The 19,207-nt window shown below is 42.2% G+C and overlaps 1 protein-coding gene across 6 annotated transcripts in view; it reads left to right on the plus strand.

Moving 5' to 3' along the window:
• Nucleotides 1-2,334: 2,334 nt before the first annotated feature.
• Nucleotides 2,335-19,207, plus strand: part of EBF1 (EBF transcription factor 1) — a 389,138-nt gene continuing 372,265 nt past the window's right edge. For all 6 annotated transcript variants that reach the window (XM_042993469.1, XM_042993492.1, XM_042993480.1 and 3 more), the window contains exons 1-5: nt 2,335-2,534; nt 4,648-4,804; nt 5,343-5,406; nt 6,031-6,086; nt 16,733-16,806. In XM_042993469.1, coding sequence (XP_042849403.1) covers nt 2,401-2,534; nt 4,648-4,804; nt 5,343-5,406; nt 6,031-6,086; nt 16,733-16,806 — 485 coding nt within the window. In that variant the 5' untranslated portion in view covers nt 2,335-2,400. The remainder of the gene's footprint in view (nt 2,535-4,647; nt 4,805-5,342; nt 5,407-6,030; nt 6,087-16,732; nt 16,807-19,207) is intronic.

The following is a 19,207-nucleotide window of genomic DNA, read 5'->3' on the forward strand; positions in this document are numbered from 1 at the left end:
GTGGTTTTCACTTTTCTGCTCTGCCAAGAGCACAAAGCGTATTTTTTGCCTGTCTCCATCCATTCAACATGGGCGTGTGTACTGTTCCGTCACTGACCCCATGAGCTTCCTAAATCAAAGGGCCAAGGAAGGCCAGCAGAAAGGGGACCTGGATTTCTGGCAGAGAACTCCCCCCAAGGAGTCCTTAGCAGATTTGGCTGCAGTCAGGGAGTTCCTCTGAGGGCAATGAAACAGAAGTTCACCATGTGCTTATTAGAGGTTACGACCTGCTAAAAAATGATGGGGCACATTACCCGGAAACTTCTAGCTATTTTCTTTGCCACTCACATGCATATATACAGAAAGGTCTGAGGTAGGAGACCATTTCTCCCTCCCTCTCTCTTAGCCTTCCCCCCCCCCCCAGTCCCCTCCTTTTTAACTCAATCTCTCACTTTCTGGACAACTGGCAGGAGCAGAAGTTGGGGTGGGTTTGTTCAAGTCCCCCGTTTAAACTGAAAGAATGAGGAAGACAGAAATCCTACATGAAATAACCAATCAATCAGAGACGTTGTTGCTCTGGTAAATACACTAAAGAAAAAAAAATACTTTGGGGCGAGGGTAAGAGGTTGGGAAATGAATCTGAGTAAATTTTAGAATGCATCCTGATACAACTCTAGTGAGAGCATTCATTCCACCGTTTACACATCCCGCGGATTACTCGATATAAGTGAGCTTATGGGGACGGTGCCTTAACACCCGCGGCCTCGAAGCTAGCATCAGAACGAGAACCATTTCAGAGGCCAGACAACGGACAGAGTCCGGGTCCCCCTACTCCATGAGGGACCCACAGAGCCTCACTAACCGAGACCCAGGGTCCACCACTTCTCCCAGCGTGGAGAAAAGTGCCCTCCGCGATCTCCCGCCCCGACCTCGAGCACCCATTTTTCCACCCCACCACCCCCTCCTCAAAGCGAAGAGGTGGGCACCTGGGACGCGCTTCCTGCTTTTTCTGCCCGGGCTCTCCCGTCTCCTCCACTTTTGCCCCCGACGTCCCAGAACAGCGGAGCAGGACGCAGCATCGGCCCTGGGAGGGCGCAGCCTGTGAACCGCGAGCGCGCTCAGGGCGTGGCGAGGATGCTAAAAGGACCGCAACGACCAGGATGCAGACCCCAGTTCAAATCCCTGAGAAAAATATCGCCCTTCCCTTCCGTCTGTTTCCCCTCTCCAGCCCGGCTCTGCCCAGCTGTGCCCAGCTCCTTCCCAGCACAGACGCTGGTGCTCAGCGATCCTTCGCTCGCCACTTTGCGAGGAACTTTGGCTAGCTCCCCTGCGCCACCCGGAGAGGGATGTTAATGAGGGAGCGTGGCCCAGCGCGGCGAGCCAGAAGGCTTCTTAAGCCGCGATTGGCTGCAGCTTTGCGGAAGGATGGCGTTATGCAAATGAAGGGGCGGGGCCGTGAGGCGCGAGCCCCGCCTCCTCCCTTTGGGGTTAGTGTGCCTGTGTTTAGCTCTGGGGAGAGTCAAACTGGATTCCATAGGGAAAGCCTGCAAATCACTTCTATTTTAGCAAGGAGAAAACAGAATCTCCATCCAGCAGGGTCCACCCCTCTCTCTTTCTCCCTCTCCTCTCTCTCTTTCTCTTTCTCTCTCTGTCTTTCCCTCCCCCCCCTTCCTCTTTCCCTCTCTCTCCCCCCTTCCCCCCACCCCACTCTCCCTCTCTGGTGTATCTGTCTACGGCAACCAGCGTCCTCATCTAAACGCACTGAAAGGAAAGAAACATCTTTGGTTGGGAGAGAAGGAGGAAAAAAAAGAGAGAGAGAGGAAAAAACTTGCCTGGTTGTGGAAAATGACACTTGAAGTAGCAAAGCCGGCAGCGCGAGTTGAGTCTATTGTTTCTTAAATTGCCATCAGGGCTTTTTTTTTCTTCCTGCTTCTTCAAGTGAAGGGTACCTCTACAAAAGGAAACTCCAGCCCCTCCTGTCCTCCACCGGCCTGTGATCATTACAAAAAAAAAAAAAAAAAAAAAAAAAAAAAAAAAAAAAAAAAAAAGAAAAAAAAAAAGAAAAAAAAAGAAAAAAAAAAAGCACCCAAACCAAAAATTAACCAACCAAACAACCCCCAACAGCCAAGCATACATCTCTATTTTTTTTATTTTGGTCTTTTCGTTGGATTTTCCCTTCTTTTTTTTTTTTTTTTCCTCTCCTTTTTTTTCGTGTTATCGCTCAGTTTTGAGCGAAGGTTTACATTTTTAAAAAATTTGCTTTCCAGCCCGCCTTGATCTTCTAGCGCGAGTTCATCGTCTCAAAAAAAAAAAAAAAAATCTCTGGCTGGCGTTTTTCTTTCCTTTTTTTTTTTTTTTTTTTTTTTTTTTTTTCAATATTTTCAAGGGGGAGGAGATTTTCCACAAGAAAAGGTTGTTTTCATGTTTGGGATTCAGGAAAGCATCCAACGGAGTGGAAGCAGCATGAAGGAAGAGCCGCTGGGCAGCGGCATGAACGCGGTGCGGACGTGGATGCAGGGCGCCGGGGTGCTGGACGCCAACACGGCGGCGCAGAGGTGGGTACCGCTCGGGGACCGCGGCCGGGGAGGCGAGCCTCAAGCAGAAGAGCCGGGAGGCGGTGGCTGCGGCCGCCGCGGGGCCCGGCCGCGCTCTTGAGTCCGCCGCTCGGCTCGGCTCGCCTCCGGGGCTCCGCGCTCCCGGGCCGCGCTGCCTTGGTCGCCTGCGGCCGGAGAGCCGGGAGCTGCCTGCGAGAAGCCCACGCTTTGCCGGCACTTTTCCCTGCTTCGCCTGTGACTGTTTTCATTTCGTTTTAAGCCAGAAGAGGCGTCTCATCAGCACGATGTTGGATATCTGTGTTTTTTTATGTGATTGCTCTTTCTTTCCTGGCCGGTTGTCTCCTCTTTCTTTTTCTTTCTTTCTTTCTTCCTTCTTTTCTTTTCTCTTTCTTTTCTTTTCTTTCTCTTTCCTATCTTTTCTTCCTTTCTTTCCTGCCTTTTTTCTTTCTTTCTTCTTTTCTTTCTTCCCTCCTTTCTAAACTTTTTTCCTTCTCTTCTTTCTTTTCCTTCCTTCCTCTTTTTTTTAACTCCTTTTCCCCTCCCTTCCCTTTTTCTTTTCTTCCTTCTTCACTTCTTTTCCTTTTTCCCTTTCCTTTCTCCCTTACCTCTCTTCCTTCTTTCCGTCCTCCCTTTCTTCATTCTTTCCTTCCTCTTCTTTCTTCATTCCTCTCCTCTCTCCTCTTCTCATTCCCTTACCTCCCTTTCTCTCCTATTTTCTCTCTCCATGTATCCCCAGAACCTTCTCTTAGTTCTCTGGTCTTGTTCTCTCTCCCTCTCTCTATCTTTCTGCTTTTCTCAGTCCACCGGTAGAACGGCAGCTCCCAACTTTGATTGTGACATTTCCTGAAAGTCTTCCCCACCCTCTGTCACCACGGCCCCTTCCAGCCCCTCTCCCACTCTCAGCTCCTGGGATGCTAGACTGTGTGACTTGGAGGCACTTCCCTTGGAGATTGACCTGGGGGAACTTTTCTGGGCACTCTTATCAACCTTTCTGAGGACGCCTGGTCCCAAGTGAGAAATGGCCTTTTTTCCCAGACCACCAGCTGGGCTTGGGGGAGTAGGAGATTTGTCTGCCCCAGGCCCTGTCGGACTCCGAGAGGGCGGAAGGGGAAAAAGGAAGATGACTAATTACCTCATCCTCATCTTCACGGGGCAGGGGACAAGTGTCTGCAACACTGTTCCCATCCCCGTTGAGTACAAGGATGGGGGTGGTTAGCAGTGAGAGTGAGTTGGGTAACTGGGCTGGAAGCGAAAGAGTGTGTGTGTGTGTGTGTGTGTGTGTGTGTGAGCGCGCCCTTGTGTTGGGCAGGCCGGGCTGTCAGTGGCCTCCCGCGCCCCTGGCACCCGAGCCTCCAGTCCCCCCGCGGGCGCGCTCAGCCGGCACCCCTGGTCCATAGGATTTCTGGAATGAGTGTGAGGGTTTTTGTGGAACAGCGAAACTTTGTCAGGACAGGTCTTTTAAACCAGCTCCCTGTTCCACAGCAACCACCCTTGACAGCTCTGAGTTGACCCCCTCAGATCCTTTTTCTCACATGCCTTATTTGGGGAGGGGGCGTGCGGTGTCCAGAGGCCGGGCGCCCGCGCCTGGCGGGGGCACGCGAGGTTTCCCGGAGGATGGCTGCGGCTTCATGAAACTGAGCCTGTTCCCCGTCCATCCTCACCTGCCCTTGAGGCTGAGGCGGGAGATTCGTGGGGGTGGCGGGCACCAATTCCCATGCCTCCCTCTCTCCAAGTTGTAAACTACCAGCTGTGTTCCGCGAACGCGGGTTCACTGCATCCACCTCTACTTTTCCTTCCCACGTAGCGCGCGTCAGGTCAGAGTAAAGGCTTGCAGGGTTTTATCTCCTGCGCAAAACCCTAACAAAACTTTCATGGCTCTTCGGCGAGTTCGGGGGGCGCGCCGTGTACTTGGCGGGAGGACTGGACACGCGAGAGCACGCATGTCCCGTCGCCGGGTGGGCCCCGGGCGCCGGAGGGGGCGTTTAGGGCGCCCACTAGGTGTTCTGGGGGTAGACGAGGTTGGTGCGTGAGGGCTCGCGCGTGTGTAAAGGGTGACAAAGGGTCGCGCGTCGGTGTCCCGCTTAGCCGTCTAACTCTGCGTCTTTGGCCGCAGCGGGGTGGGTCTGGCCCGGGCTCACTTTGAGAAGCAGCCGCCTTCCAATCTGCGGAAATCCAACTTCTTCCACTTCGTCCTGGCCCTCTACGACAGACAGGGCCAGCCCGTGGAGATCGAGAGGACAGCCTTTGTTGGGTTCGTGGAGAAGGAAAAAGTAAGTGGGCGCAGCGCCGCTGCCCCTCGCCCCCGACCGGGGAGCAGGCCCAGCCGCTTCGGGAGGCGCGCTCCTCGGCGAGTGCAAAACATCCATAACACACTCCTGAGCGGGGTCCCCCAAGCCACTTCCCGTCCTGGGCGAACCCGGGCTCCTCATCCATGAGGTTCTGCTCCAAAAAGTTCGCGTGGAGCCCCAGAGCTGGAGAGAGGCGAGCCCGGCTTCGCACTCCAGAGTCGAGGGCGCCTGGGATGAACCCGCCCTCAATGGCGCGACCACGCGCGGCTCCTGCCTCTGCTGACCCAGGCCCGAGCCCCCAGGCCCCACGGAATTTTCTGGAAGGGAAGAGGGGGCAGTAAGGGTCGGGAGGGCGGCAGAGGGATCACAGTTGGCCGCAATTTCTGCTGCTCCTGGGCCTGTCCGGTTCCCCGGCCGGGGGTCCCTTCTTCGGGAAAGTTGCCTCGAAGTCGGTCCACTCGCTCACGCCGACCTCTCTCCTGCGTCTCTTGTTGTGTCTTTGCGTCTCGCTGAAACCCAGGAAGCCAACAGCGAAAAGACCAATAACGGGATTCACTACCGGCTCCAGCTCCTCTTCAGCAATGGTGAGGCTCAGGTCGGGTCGGGTCGGCGCCGGCACCCTGGGGCTCTGGGTGAGGGCAGGGGACGCAGCCAGATCCAGGTGGACGAGAGCCCTGAGCACGCTCGGTTTTCCGCCGTCCTCGGGGTCACCAGGCCTCCCCTAAGTTTCACCTGAGGAGGTTTCACGCAAGCAGGCCCCGAGTAGCCGGAGGGCGGCCGTGGCGGGCTCGAGCACACCTGGGGCCAGGTGTGGAGCCCTGGCCCTCGCAGGGCCAATTCCTTTCTTCCTCCCATTCCTAAGGGAGGCTGAGTTCAGACTCCAGGCCCTAAGTCCTTGGGCTCAGGGAGCTAGAGCAGTCGTGGCCTTGATGGCTCCCAGAGAGCGTGCAGAGGGGCTCCCAACTAGAGAAGTGAGAGTAGCCAGGTGGGGGTCCCGCCCCATTCTCAGCTGCTGTGCATAGGGACTGGCCCCTCTCTGGACACTGGGGAAGATGGGGGTGGTGGTGTCCTGCCTGGGCTTCTCTGGGAGAGTAGGCGTTGCATACGCCTTGGAACCCCATTCTTTGTTGTTTGTTTGTTTATTTAGCGGCGGATCCTCTCTCACTTAATTTTCCTTCGTTCCCCACTCCCCTTCCCCTCTCCCCCAGGGATAAGGACGGAGCAGGATTTCTACGTGCGCCTCATTGACTCCATGACAAAACAAGTAAGTTTCTTAATTTCGCGCCGCGGGGTGACTCTAGCGCCTCTAAATTTGGGGAAGCCAAGAGGCTGGCCACTCCCTAGGACCGGGCCTGGAACTCGAACTCTCAACTCCAGGGCGGACCTCAGACCGCACTCTCAGCGCAGCCTTGCAAGTGATTACACACACACACACACACACACACACACACACACACACACGCCTGCCGCGTGGGGAAGGTGGCTCGACGGCTCCTTCCCACCAAGGGAAACCCAGGCCTTGTGCGTTAACACTACAGGGTGCTGAGTGGGGAGAGTAAGTGCTGAACTTCCTTTGACCCTGCGGAGGAGCCCCAGGGGGCGCAAAAGGTGCCCTGGGACCTTGGTGTAGAGTGGGCTGAACTTGTGAGATCCAAACCATCCGGGCCTCTCCAGGGAGGTACAGGGTAGGGAAGTGCGTGAGGAGGGAGGGGGGCTAGGTAGCTTCCTTAGCAACGGTGAGGTGAGCTGAGAGCAGAGATGACCCACTCCACAGATTTCTTTTCTTTTCTTTTCTTTTCTTTTCTTTTCTTTTCTTTTCTTTTCTTTTCTTTTCTTTCTTTCTTTCTTTTTTTTTTTTTTTTGTCTTAAAAGGAGGTTGTGGTAGTAGTACTGTTGGAAGAGGGAGCAACAATTGTTACGAGTATTTTGTAAAAATCCTCCTGCTTTTGCCTCCGAGTTTGGCAAGAAGCCAGGCAGCGAGAGTGAGCTTGTGGTCTTAAAGGTATATAGACGGCATTTTCTGAAACTCCCCAACACGCGGGTGTCAAGCATTATACATTAAGGTTGAGTTATGGTTTAAAAGATACAATTATGAGCCGAGTCAGAAAAGAGGCCTGACGTTTTAATGAGGCACAGGAGCCTTTTTTTTTTTTTTTTTTTTTTTTTAATTTTAAGGCATAGTTTAGTTTCAGAATTAAGTAGCTGCTTAGGTAGTTGGAGGACTTAGTAACAAAAAAGAAGCCAGCTTTACTGGGTGGGGGAAAGAAATTAGAACAAAGAGAAAAGTTATCAAAGTGTACCAACTACCAATTTAGTAAGATGAATAAAACTTATTTGCTTGATTGCGATTTTAAAATATTCCCTTTAAAATAAGGAGGGTGATCTTCTTTAATAGATACTGACTTAGAAGTTTTCAAATTAGGGCATACATGCACATTTAAAAATTGTTTTTAGATAAGCATGGCTTAAATATGTTGTACACAATGCACATTCATAAGCTGTTGGAAGTTTTAAAATATACTCAGCAAGAACTTTTCAATAATAGCTAACTTTGATTATTAGTCTCATATTTCATGGTGAACTAAGAAAAAAACACGAGGGTATGAAATGTAGTTTTAACAATAATAAATAAATACATATTGAAATCTATTTTAAGTTATTTGCCCAAAATATTTGGCTTTCCTGAAGATTTAATTCTTTGTTGATTGGTCAGAGTAAATTCACATTTGTACTTTTGGTCTTCTTTTCTTTACTGGTTTTGATTATTATATAGGATAATTCCCTTTCATTTGAACACATTGTATTTTGTTAGTTAGAAAATTTTTTTTATCCTGCCAAGCAGAAACAGAAAAGGCTGATTTCAGTAACATTTTTTTTTTTTTACTGTATCAAAACAAAAATGTCTTAAGTGGAGTTTTGTTTTAAAAAATTGTCTTTGATACCATACGTATCGTTTCCTGCCATTCTCATCAGAGGAAAGAAAAGGTGGGGGAGGGGAAAGTATGAACTCTAATACATATTCCATATGTATTTATTAGAATTTACTTTTCAAAGATAAAAAATCCCCACAAACCTGTCTGCTTGTGCAACATTGTCCACTTAAATATTAAATTATAGGCAGCACTATGAAATGAACAATTTTAAGGAGTTCAAAACTGGGACATGTTTGGAGTGATTAACTGCTTTCAAAACTTTATTTTAGACCCCTTAAACAAAAAGTGCCACCAAGAATTGATTTTCCCATTATGAAATGAACTGACTTTATGCAGTCTCATATGGTGGGAGAATAATCTTGATTTTTATAAAGCAATACATCAAATATCATTTTACTAACAAGGTCATAGAGCTTAAAAACTCTTAGGGCATTTTTTGACTGCATGGTATTATAAATTCTATGAGTTGGAGGTGGGGAACTAGATCAAGATACAATTTATTTTTAATAATAACAGATATGAGAAAGTCATTTGCCATAATATGACATCTCACTGAAAGTTAAAATTATAAATGTATACAATTATATATTTTGGTGGGGAGAGACCTGAAAAAGGTTTAAATAATTATCCGAATTAAGTCCAAAAATACCAAGAGAAAGTGATTTTTTTTTTTTGAGGCATACCTGTTTGCTCTCATAATAATTGTCTAATGCATTCTGTGGTAGCTTTCGCTTTGAAAGGCAATCCCTGACCATTATCTGTTTGTTTGTTGATTATGTGCTGTAAGAGTTTGGGAAGTAGGTTAGCTACTTGTATACATAGTTAATACAATAGTCTTCAAAAAGAGTTCAGTGTGAAGAAGTATAACTTTTCTTGCTGTGACATTATTATTATATTTTAGCCTTGATTGGTGAAACAGCAGATTCTCAACTAGCTTGAAATTATTCTATGATAATTAACTACCACGTCTGATTTAAAATTTCTTAATTTTTTTTATTTTAGTTAAATATGAAGTGACCCGTTCAAGTAAGGCTTGACATAAGCTGACTGATTAAATGGTTACAATTTTTTTCCCCTGTGAAATTCTTCCAGATAGAGTCAGGATTTTGATGTTTAGAGTAAAGAATGGGATAATTTCAATGCTAGGATGAGTTCTAATAACATCATAATTTTTGGAAGGAATACCTAGCCACAGTTCAAGTGTCTCCTCTTAGCTGCTTGCTTGTAACATTTTTCATATCACAGAGGCAGATTTTGTGTGTGATGTCTTATCTTTGACTCACAAGTTGGGGTTAAAACTCAAAGGGAATCTTTGGCAAGGAGAATCCAAAACTAGCTGTGCATTCTATATTTTCATACAATGTTCTTGAACTTGGGTGGAGTTAGCAGCATTGAAGTCAAACAGAAATGTACTCAATCAACCAAGATGTATTAGTGTGACACAGTATTTCACACCTTTTCAAAGTGTCTCATTACACTATTTTGGGTAATGACTCTTAATTTTGGACTCAATTGGGAAAGATGAAGTTTTATTACAAGTGAATGTGTAAGAATCTGAGCCCCCTTATTCCCATGCCTCTCTCATAAAACACAAAGGATGTAATGATATTTAAAAAATTCATCCACCAACTAGAAAATAAGAGGCTTGCTTTTGGGAAGGGTTGTTCAAAACCAAGTTTAGCTAGACTAAAAATAGGTTGTTTTTGTGTCATTGCTGTTTTTGGTATTCCATTAGAGAGCATGCAAAAAGGCCTGTAGGATCCAGAAGTTTATGGCTGTTGCATTCAGAAACAATATCTACTACAGAAGTTCAAATGACCCCAGTGGGGGAGGTCTGAGGTTTAATGTGGCTCATTTCAGATTTTCATGTAGTATTTGAAATATAATTATGTTATGTGATTGCTTTGGTGAGTTAACATTAAATAGTTAAAAAAAGCCTTTAACTTATCTTCCCTCCTACCATCTTGCTTTAAAAAAGTGACATTTTTATAATTCAAACAAAGAGTACCAAATTCCATAAAGTTATCTAAAACTAAATACTCTTGCCCCCAGACAGAAGCTCTTTTTTGGAAAGGGGAAAATGATAGTCACATAATCTTTGTCATGTATGGATTTGAAGGGAGGTGATGTGGTAAGGGAACCCTAAAAAGGTCCTAGCATAGTGGAAAGTCCAAAGTACAATAATCAGAAATGCTGTCATATTTATCTTACAAACTAATCTTCTTTATATATTTCTTTTGATGTTCCCAGTACTTTAAGTTATTGATGCAAGTGCATTTTTTCCTATTGATTGTTTCATTATATCCTGCCACAGCTGCGTAGATTTGATTAACCACCCTTTCAGTTCATGGTTCTTCATTGGTAGATAAACACATTTTTAGTATATCAATAAGTTCGAAAGGAATTCACAGGCCAGTAGAGAGGTTCTTTCATACATTTGGGGAAACAAACAAACAAAAAAAGACAGGGCAAGTTTATAGTCAGGAGCCATATTTCAGCAGCTTTCTCTCTCCTTTGGTAACATGTCAAAAATGCAGGTGATTTAAATTTCCTTGCACATAGAGGAATGAAGAAGTTTGGAATTTTTATGCATGATCAGGACCTGTGTTTGGGAAAATGTAAACTCATCACAGTGGAAAATGTGTTGTTTGGAGTCTGGGGGTGAAAACAAAGCTGATGGTTTTGGAGAGATTGCCGGAGCCAGATGGCCTAGTACTTCCCCAGTCTGGCGGTCCAACTGCTCCCTCCTGGATAATATACAGCCATTTGTTCAGGGATATTTACGCTAGAGCTGTTTCCATGTGAATGTTTGAACAGCATTAAAAACGAACATATTAGTAGTGATGCATTTATTGAACTCCGATGACTACACCAATAGTCTGTTCTTAGGTCTTTACTTATATTGGTGACAGGAGTGAAGGAGTGTTTGGATGTTGGTGAATTGTTTATATAGTTGTTGAGTAAAAATGATTTGGTCTCAGTGAATAATTAAAATATGTAAGCATTTGGAGCCAAACTAATGAAAATAATGATAGCACCTACCTTGAAGCTCTGTTGTGAGAATTCATACATGCAAAGTGCTTAGAATAGTGACTGGCACATATTAAGTGCTTAATAAATTAGCTGCTTTTATTATTTTATTATTATTATTATTGTCCCATTGGGTTGACAAAACCAGCTGTATCTACTAATACACATGTAAATATAATTATCATATGAGTGAAATATCTCATTACTGTTAGAAAAAGAAATATATCGGATTGTTAGAATGATTCAATTTTTATCTTGGTGCTTGAATAACATAAGAGATTTCATTTCTTTGAGACATTAAAGATGTATTCTAAAGCTAACTGCTTTGATACACATTCTCTTTTTATTCAAGGCTGTGATGTAACTGAATGGTATACTGAATATGATATCATTCCTTTGCAACTTTCCTAATTCAGTTCTGAAAACAGGCCTGCTTAGCTGCTGAGCTGAAATTACATCTTTATAATTTGTTCACCAGTAGCCAAGCTGCTAATTGAAGCAAAATAATTTTTTATTTTATCCCACTATTAATGTTGGATTGCTGTTTGACACAATTGTTTATGAAATGTCAGATTTGTAGTGTTTCCTTTGGCACAGGTTAATTTTTAACTAGGGCTCCTTCACCTTCTGGAATTCTGGGATCACATAAGCTAGCACTTTTTTTTTTAAATGACAAGTAATATAACTTGGTGGTTGAATGCAATGATTAATAGTACAGTACATTGATATTGTAGGTGTTCATATTATTTTTTGATTAGTTCCAATTCTTGCTAACTTGCTACCAAAGGCTTGTTGACAGTCTGTATTTAGAGGACATTTTACTTCTGGTTGAAGGAGGTACTTTGTACATTCATGAACTTATTCTTGAAGGTGACAAATTAGGTTTGGCCTTTATTTTGTATGTAGAAAATGAAGTAACATATTTTCAAGGTTACTATTTTTATTTAAAAGGAAAATTAGGAGTTTGGGTTAGTTATGGGTAACCTCCCTTTCTTTCTTTCTTTCCTTCTTTTTCTTTCCTTTTCTTTCTTTCTTTCTTTCTTTCTTTCTTTCTTTCTTTCTTTCTTTCTTTCTTTCTTTTCCTCTTTCCCTTTTTTCTTTTCTTTCTCCCTCCCTTCCTTCTTTTCTTCCTTCCTTCCTTCCTTCCTTCCTTCCTTCCTTCCTTCCTTCCCTCTAATGATGAGAAGTCTCCTACTATTTGATTGTAAACCAGAAAAGACTCTTAATGAAAACATTTACTCCTCAAACCCTTTTGGATTTGAAGAACCAAAGTCAAAAGTATTTTCCTCACCCTCTTTGTTTTGGCATAGAACACAAAGAGTTAAAACTATTAGAAAAGTAAACAAAGAAAAGCCGTGCTCAATTCTCTGTATTTCCTTTGGCATGCTATTGAAGTGTGATCCTGGTGCATGTTCACTGTGTATCTTTCCTTTCACTGTGTGGTCTTTATCCATAGTAAGTTTCAATTAACTTTTAAGACCCAGTGATATTTTGGAAAAGCAAGGATGAACCACACTTCACCAAATGCCATCTAAAATAGTGGGAACTGAGGCAGATTTTTTCTACTGATTGATTTATTCCTTTTCACAGATGATATAGGTGAATTTATAATTGGGCATTTGAAATTGATGGCATTTTATTCTCTCGCAGTAAAACTTCTGTTACTGCTGTTGCATAAAGCTATGAAAGTTTAACGATTCCTATTTTTTTTCCTCTTTTTTGTTCACTAAAAAAACTATTCTGGAAAAAACCCTCAACCTGAAAATTAATGGAGTGTTAAAAATAATTTGCTATTTTCTTTCTGCTTATTAGAAGAGGGCATTAAGAAAAGGGAGGTTGGTATATCAGAAAGCTAAATCCGCTCCACATGTGTCACTTTCGACAACTTCTTTATCAATTGCATCAGGTTTTTAAAGTTGAGATGAAGTTAGTGCTGTTTATTCTTTCGCTTTTCTTCCTGTACAAGTATTCCTGTCACTGTCAGCGATTTACTTGCCATTGGAAGGATTACGGTCAATATTGTTTTCTACTTGATAATTGCATTTTGTATTTCTTAGGTTAAAACCCTAACTTGCTTTGCCATCAATTCATTTATTTAAATAATATATTTTATATACTTTCTCTCCCCATCCTGCCCATGTCTGTTAATAGGCCTCAGGTCTGTACTCCTGATAAACACATTGATTTATTTAAATCACTGTTGTCTTTGTCATTCTCACAGCAGACTACCTTCCTCTCAGTGAGCAGACGCATGATTTACTGTGGAGGATGAAAATAAGCCTTCTTCTTGGTGTCCCATTGTCTGGGCCCTAAACCAGCTGTCTATTAAAATGGTTTCACTTAAAATAGTCAATGCCGTTTATATGCTTCTGTGATCTCCCAGCTGATCCAGGCTCAGGGCGCTTGATTCACACCCCACAGAGGCACATATTTAAATTAGTAAGAAAAGCAGAAACTTCTAAGTTGGTATTAGAAGATCCCTTTCCTTTTAGGCTTAAAGTCTGGGTTTGCTGAACTGTGAACCCGTCTTTACGGTGTATGAAATGTAGATGGTAGAGAGTTGATGTGTGGCTATCAGCTGTATGTGTAAGCTGGAGGGAGAGCTTGGTGGCATTTTTAAAAGGTCTATTTGTTGACACGCTGCTTCAGAGATATTCAGCAAAATAAATGTATCATATTTTCCGATTTTGGATCTCATCAGAATGTTGATTTCTTGGCCCATATCTTTCATACGAGTGTGTGTGTGTGTGTGTGTGTGTGTGTGTGTGTTTAAGCAGCTTTTTCAGTAACAAATACTGCACAGGTGAGGTCAGAGGGAGATCTGCCTGTGACTGAGTTCCACTCTGTAACTGATTCTGTTCTACTAAGCTTCCAGTTCACTGTACTTACAGGGTTTTAATTCTACTTCATAGGAGAGTGAAGAAACTCCCTCTTTCTCTTGCTTTTATTTCAGAAGTCACAGAAGTAGGACTTCTTTCTCTGCATGTATGTGCTGAAAAATATTGTTCTGTTGAGGCCTCAGAAAGGGAGACAGCAGAGACTTCATGCTGCCACCCCTCCCCGGAATGCTTAACTATTTCTGAGCAAATGCAAACTCATGCTTTTATTTTAATATGCTAGATTTAGAGAAAGATTCTCCATTTTGAGTCTGCTTGCCAGAAGTGAAGTGGCAATTTGGCATTTGATAAAGAGATGTATTACAGAGGCCCTGGGCCTTCGACAAATGATGTTCAGTCACTAAAGATAAAAACATAGGCTCTCTGGGCATGCATGGACCATCTACTGTGTGGGGAACTTGTGAGCATATCTGTATTGCAGCGTGTCTTTCATTGGGTATCATCACTGATTTCAGTGGAACCAGCAGCCTCAACAAAAATAATATTGGTCTCATCTAGAAAGAATCAAAATGAGAAGGTCTGATGTAACTGTTATGCATTCCTCTTAAAGAAACCAAACTTCTTTTTTTTTTTTTTTTTTTTTAAAACAGGAGGGAAAACCCTGCAATATCTACAAATATATTTACCAAGTTACTTGTATTAGTTTAGCATGACAAAAAACTGAAATTGAAATGGAGGTTATCAGGATATTAACAACCAAAACATGTAGTGGTAATAGGATGCCACAAAAATGCATCCGATTAGAATTTTTTAACACCATATAAGAGACCTAATCAGTTATTTACTGTGTTTCTTTGATTTTAGCAGTGATTGCAATAAATAAAGCAGACAGATACAATTTTTGGCTTTCAAAATGTTTTTGATTTACTTAATGCATTTTCTTGACTAAAGCAGCTTCTTGGGCGTTTGAAAAGGTCTTTTAAGAGTACAGGAAAGAATCATCAGTGTGTGCTAAAACTAGTGGATGAACATTTTAGGCATAATATGATATTACCATAATCTAGATTAGCTCTCTATAGGATAGTTATGAATTATATAAGATGAAGGAGTAACTTCACGGTGGGGAAATCTGGCTGATCGTCTCTGGTGGATGGCAGGCACCACCTTAACCAAATGGTCAGTTTACCGTACCCTTTCGTTTACTGTACCATTATAGTAATAGAACTAGCCGACAGTGTGATTTGATACACCGAGAAGAACCCAGAATCACATCTGTGGTATTCTGGCCTTGAACTGGGTAACTTTACTCTAAATCTGAGGAAACATCAGACAAACCCAAACTGAAGGTATTCGACAAAAGACCTGCCCTATATTCTTTAACAATGTCAATATCATGAAATACAGACTCAGGAATGTTCTGTTTTAAAGGACACATGGCAGCTGAATGCAATGATTGGTATTGTATTTTTTTTTTTCACTGTGAGGGACATTATTTTGTAATTGGTGAATCTCAGTAAAGTCTGTAGATTAGATTATTGTATTGTATCAGTGCTAATTTTCTGATTCAGATAATTGCCCTGTGGTTGTTGAAGAGAATGCTTTGGTTTAAGGAAATACATGCTGAACTATTTAGGGTATGTCTCCAGTTTACTTATCATGGTTAAGGAAAAAAAAAATGAAAAAAATAAGCAGATTTAGTGAAGTGTAAACATTTGAGGAATCTGGTTAAAGACTATCTTGTAATTCTTTTTATATTCTTGCAAATTTCCTGTCAGTCTAAAATTGTGTCCAAATAAAACATTAAAAAATACAGAGTTATGGTGGGCTAACCATAAAAAAAAAATGGTTTTGATGGGCCAGTCATAGAGAAAGGTTTTTTCCTTATACAGGTACTTTTCGTCATGTTTTTATTTGTTGTTGCAATTTTTGTTCTATAATGGAGTTAGATATCACACCCAGAGTCTGCTCTAGGGTCTGCACACACTGTGTCTTAATCTGTCTCCATCATTTACAGGTTCTGAAAGTACCAGGCTTATAAACAAAGCACAGTAGAGGCAACTACCAGTTAGTTACTGCAGCATCTCTGTGTCCTAAATAAGCATAGTCCCTGGTTTTGTCACCAAGTAGTTTTGTCACCAAGAAATTGAGAGTTATCTAAATGTGTGAAAGTAATTTTATTAATAATCTTAAGTTGTGTCATGTTAGTCTTATGCAGTGATACAGTGTTAAGTTAGTTAATATGTATCCTGATGTAGGCATTGCTCTGCGAATAGCTGTGTTTTTCTTTGGCCCAGGTATTCACACGTAGATCTTCCAGGAAACTGCTCTCTCAGGGAAACTTCGTGGTGATTTTAAGCAAAATGTTTGTATGCACAGTACTGAGAACAGACAAAGATGTATTGGCTGATGAGGTGATTTGGAATCTAAATTTTGGGAGTCAGATGTAATTCTTCTCAGTTGAGGGAGATAACTCTATGGCTTAAGCCCACACACACAGCATATGCCGGCAAATATTACTGTTTGGGTGGGTGTACACCCTGGGGAGCACATGTTTTCAGCCTGTAGGCGGAAGGAAGGATTTTCCCTGATTGATGAATCATCTCAAAGAAGACACAGTTAGTGAATGGACTCATTAGCCATACCCCCACTTGTTTTCTGCTACTCATCTCTGGAACACTAAACGTTGGCATTAGAAGTAGTAAAATGAGGCGACAAACACATATTTAAAAATCAAATCCACGTGCTTTTCTATGTTTTAAATCACTAGTATCCGAATCTGCTAAACCTTCCAGGCTTTTCCTCCTCGTTGATTAGATTTATTTTATTCTGAATTGAAAGGAGAATTGTGGTTGTCTTGACAACAGAAGTTCATCTCACACACTGATCCAAAGGTGTGCGTCTTAATAATGTGGTTGACGGGACAAAGAGGAACATATGTCCTCTACTTGATTTGGGTTGATCCTTAACAACGTATCTTGAAACAGACAGTCTTGGGCTCCCAAAAGCTAATTGGCCCCCAGCAATGGTGAAATGATCAAGTACTCAATTGCGATAGTTTGTTCTTTGCTACCTGGTTCCATTTTTAGCTCAATTCGTGCCTTTGTTTACAGGCCATAGTGTATGAAGGCCAAGACAAGAACCCAGAAATGTGCCGAGTCTTGCTCACACACGAAATCATGTGCAGGTAAGAAATACCTTGTTCTCTCCCTTTAATTAGCAAGGAGAAGATGAATTTGTATCTCAAATCTAGGTGAGCACAGGCCTATTTTTGGGTGTATATTTATCTTGCTTCTATTAGATGATCTAAAAAGAACTATTATACACAAGTGTTTGGTAGTAAAGTGTCAGGCATCACAGTGGTTCTCAATTATTTATTAGACTTCATCCCGGAAGACATACATTTCCATTTTGATATCACACTGTTAATGGGCACAAAGCAATGCCCTCCCCTTCTTCCTCTCAATCAAATAAAATACAATATAACCTTTTAGTGTTAATATATGTGTTCAACTGCGTTGCTAGTAAAATGAGTAAGAGTTCTATTGATGTCAGCAGAAGCCTCTGGTTTGGATAAGATTTAAAAGTTATAGTTCCCCCTTTTAATTCTCCCACTTCAAAATATGACCATCAGTACATAGGCATCATTCCTCCTTAAACTTAGTGTGGGTTCCCCTCACCCCTTGCATCTGATCTGTTCCTCTTAGTTACCCTGTATATAACTCTGACAATGTAGCTAATATTTCTCAGTAGTAGTGAGCTTTTGGAAGGATGGCACATTTTTACACCTGAAAGATATCAAAATTTGTGTCACCCACAAACGAGTGTATTTATTTTGCCTGTAATCAGGCACAAGCTACATTTGAAAATAAGCAAGGAGACCAAATTCACTTTCATGGCCTCAGCCAGTCCTCCACACTTGAGAGAGTAGATGAGAGAACAGCCTTTAGACTTGCGGTATAGGATTTTTATTCTTCATAAAATAACACCAGCGTAAAATAACACCTGATATATTCTGAGTAATTGGATAAAGCATGAAGATGCCACTACGCATCAGAGAAAGGCTACTAATTGCTTTGTTAGCCATGCAGGCTCTGTCTGGCACAAAGCATGCTTGGCTCCTGACTATTACTGACCAATCCCTTTCGACCTTCAGCTGCCACTTCAGCACGGGAGGGTGGGCTTTATTTGCTGCTCGTGGACTTGTGGGGAAAGCTATCTTAAAACTCTACAGGTGGAAATGAAATAAAAAGGGGCTCAGTGTGTTTTCTTACTGAAATCCCAAATATTAACTTCTATATCTATAATTCTATGTGGATATAAAAATTTCTTTTTTTTTTCTCTTCAAAAAGCATGCTTTGAATAGATTATTCTAAATTACTCAGGAGTTTCACAAGTGTTCACTTCAGTGATTTGTAAAACTTGTTAATTATTCCATGAAGAGGTTGCTTTTCCCTACCTTTAAAATAGTAGCAAAACCCAAAAATATGGTTTTTCAATTTCTTAGAAGATATCATTAGGCAAAAATTAGTGTCATACTATATGTAAGCAAGAATTGTAAAACTGAGTTACACTTTTCAGAATTAAATGAGTAAAATCATTTTGAAAAGCATTAAAAGTGATCTCCTTTGTATTACTACTTTTCTGATCATATCTCTATTTTAGCTTCCCACAATTAGCATGTCATTAGAATGAATTTTCTATGTTCTATTACATGTGATTCTAGCAAATAGGGGACAGGCAGAAAGATGGATCTCCAACAATAAGCCAACTAATGTCTACATATCATGGATTTGCATCTCATATCTGTACATGTTTGGACTATGCTGGAAATAATTCTATTCTTAAAATACTTAAAGATATATTATGCCTTTCACACATAAGCCTGCCCTCTATTAATGCAGTTTATATTTTTCTTGTTCTTAAAATTCATTGGTCCAAAGTACTTTATTATGCTGGTTGGCGTGCTTTACTGCTGATGTTCTTTCTATTTTTCAGAAACATAAAAATAGCAAAAATAAAACTCTCAAGCCACTGAAGGCAAATGATGATATTTGTACTGCAGGGCTAAGAGGGAAAAGCCATATTCAAAATGTCATCCTGCTAATGTTACAGATTACGGTTTTCCTGGCTGCCTATAGATGTGTAAGGGGTACTGTTTGTTTACCAGGCCGCCATGACCCTATTACACAAACCTGTCATCTATTGTGTGGCTAACAGTCTTTTAAATTGCAAATCTGATGCTCTTTAGGGGGCTTTAGGAAAAAAATTCTCACTTTCCACACCATCCTATTTCTCTTGATTTCTTGCCTGTTGTAAGTGGAAGTTGGGATGTGCTGAATTTGCACCAGGGGTGCAAATGCAGTCTCAATTATAAGCATAAAATTAGAGTCTGTTCACCATTAATCAGCCTGGCTAATTGCTATGCACCACCATTAGCCATATGGTGTGAAAGACAGCTTGCTCTCCCCAAGATGAAATTTCTTCATTGCAGACATGAAATAGTGAGGGCCCTGGATTTTAAAATAGCTTGTTTTAGATATTTAATTTCTAAACAACTTTCTGCAGTGCTTTCTATCAAGGCTAAC

The sequence above is a fragment of the Panthera tigris genome, chromosome A1 (genome assembly GCF_018350195.1).
Source record: "Panthera tigris isolate Pti1 chromosome A1, P.tigris_Pti1_mat1.1, whole genome shotgun sequence".
NCBI lineage: Eukaryota > Metazoa > Chordata > Mammalia > Carnivora > Felidae > Panthera > Panthera tigris.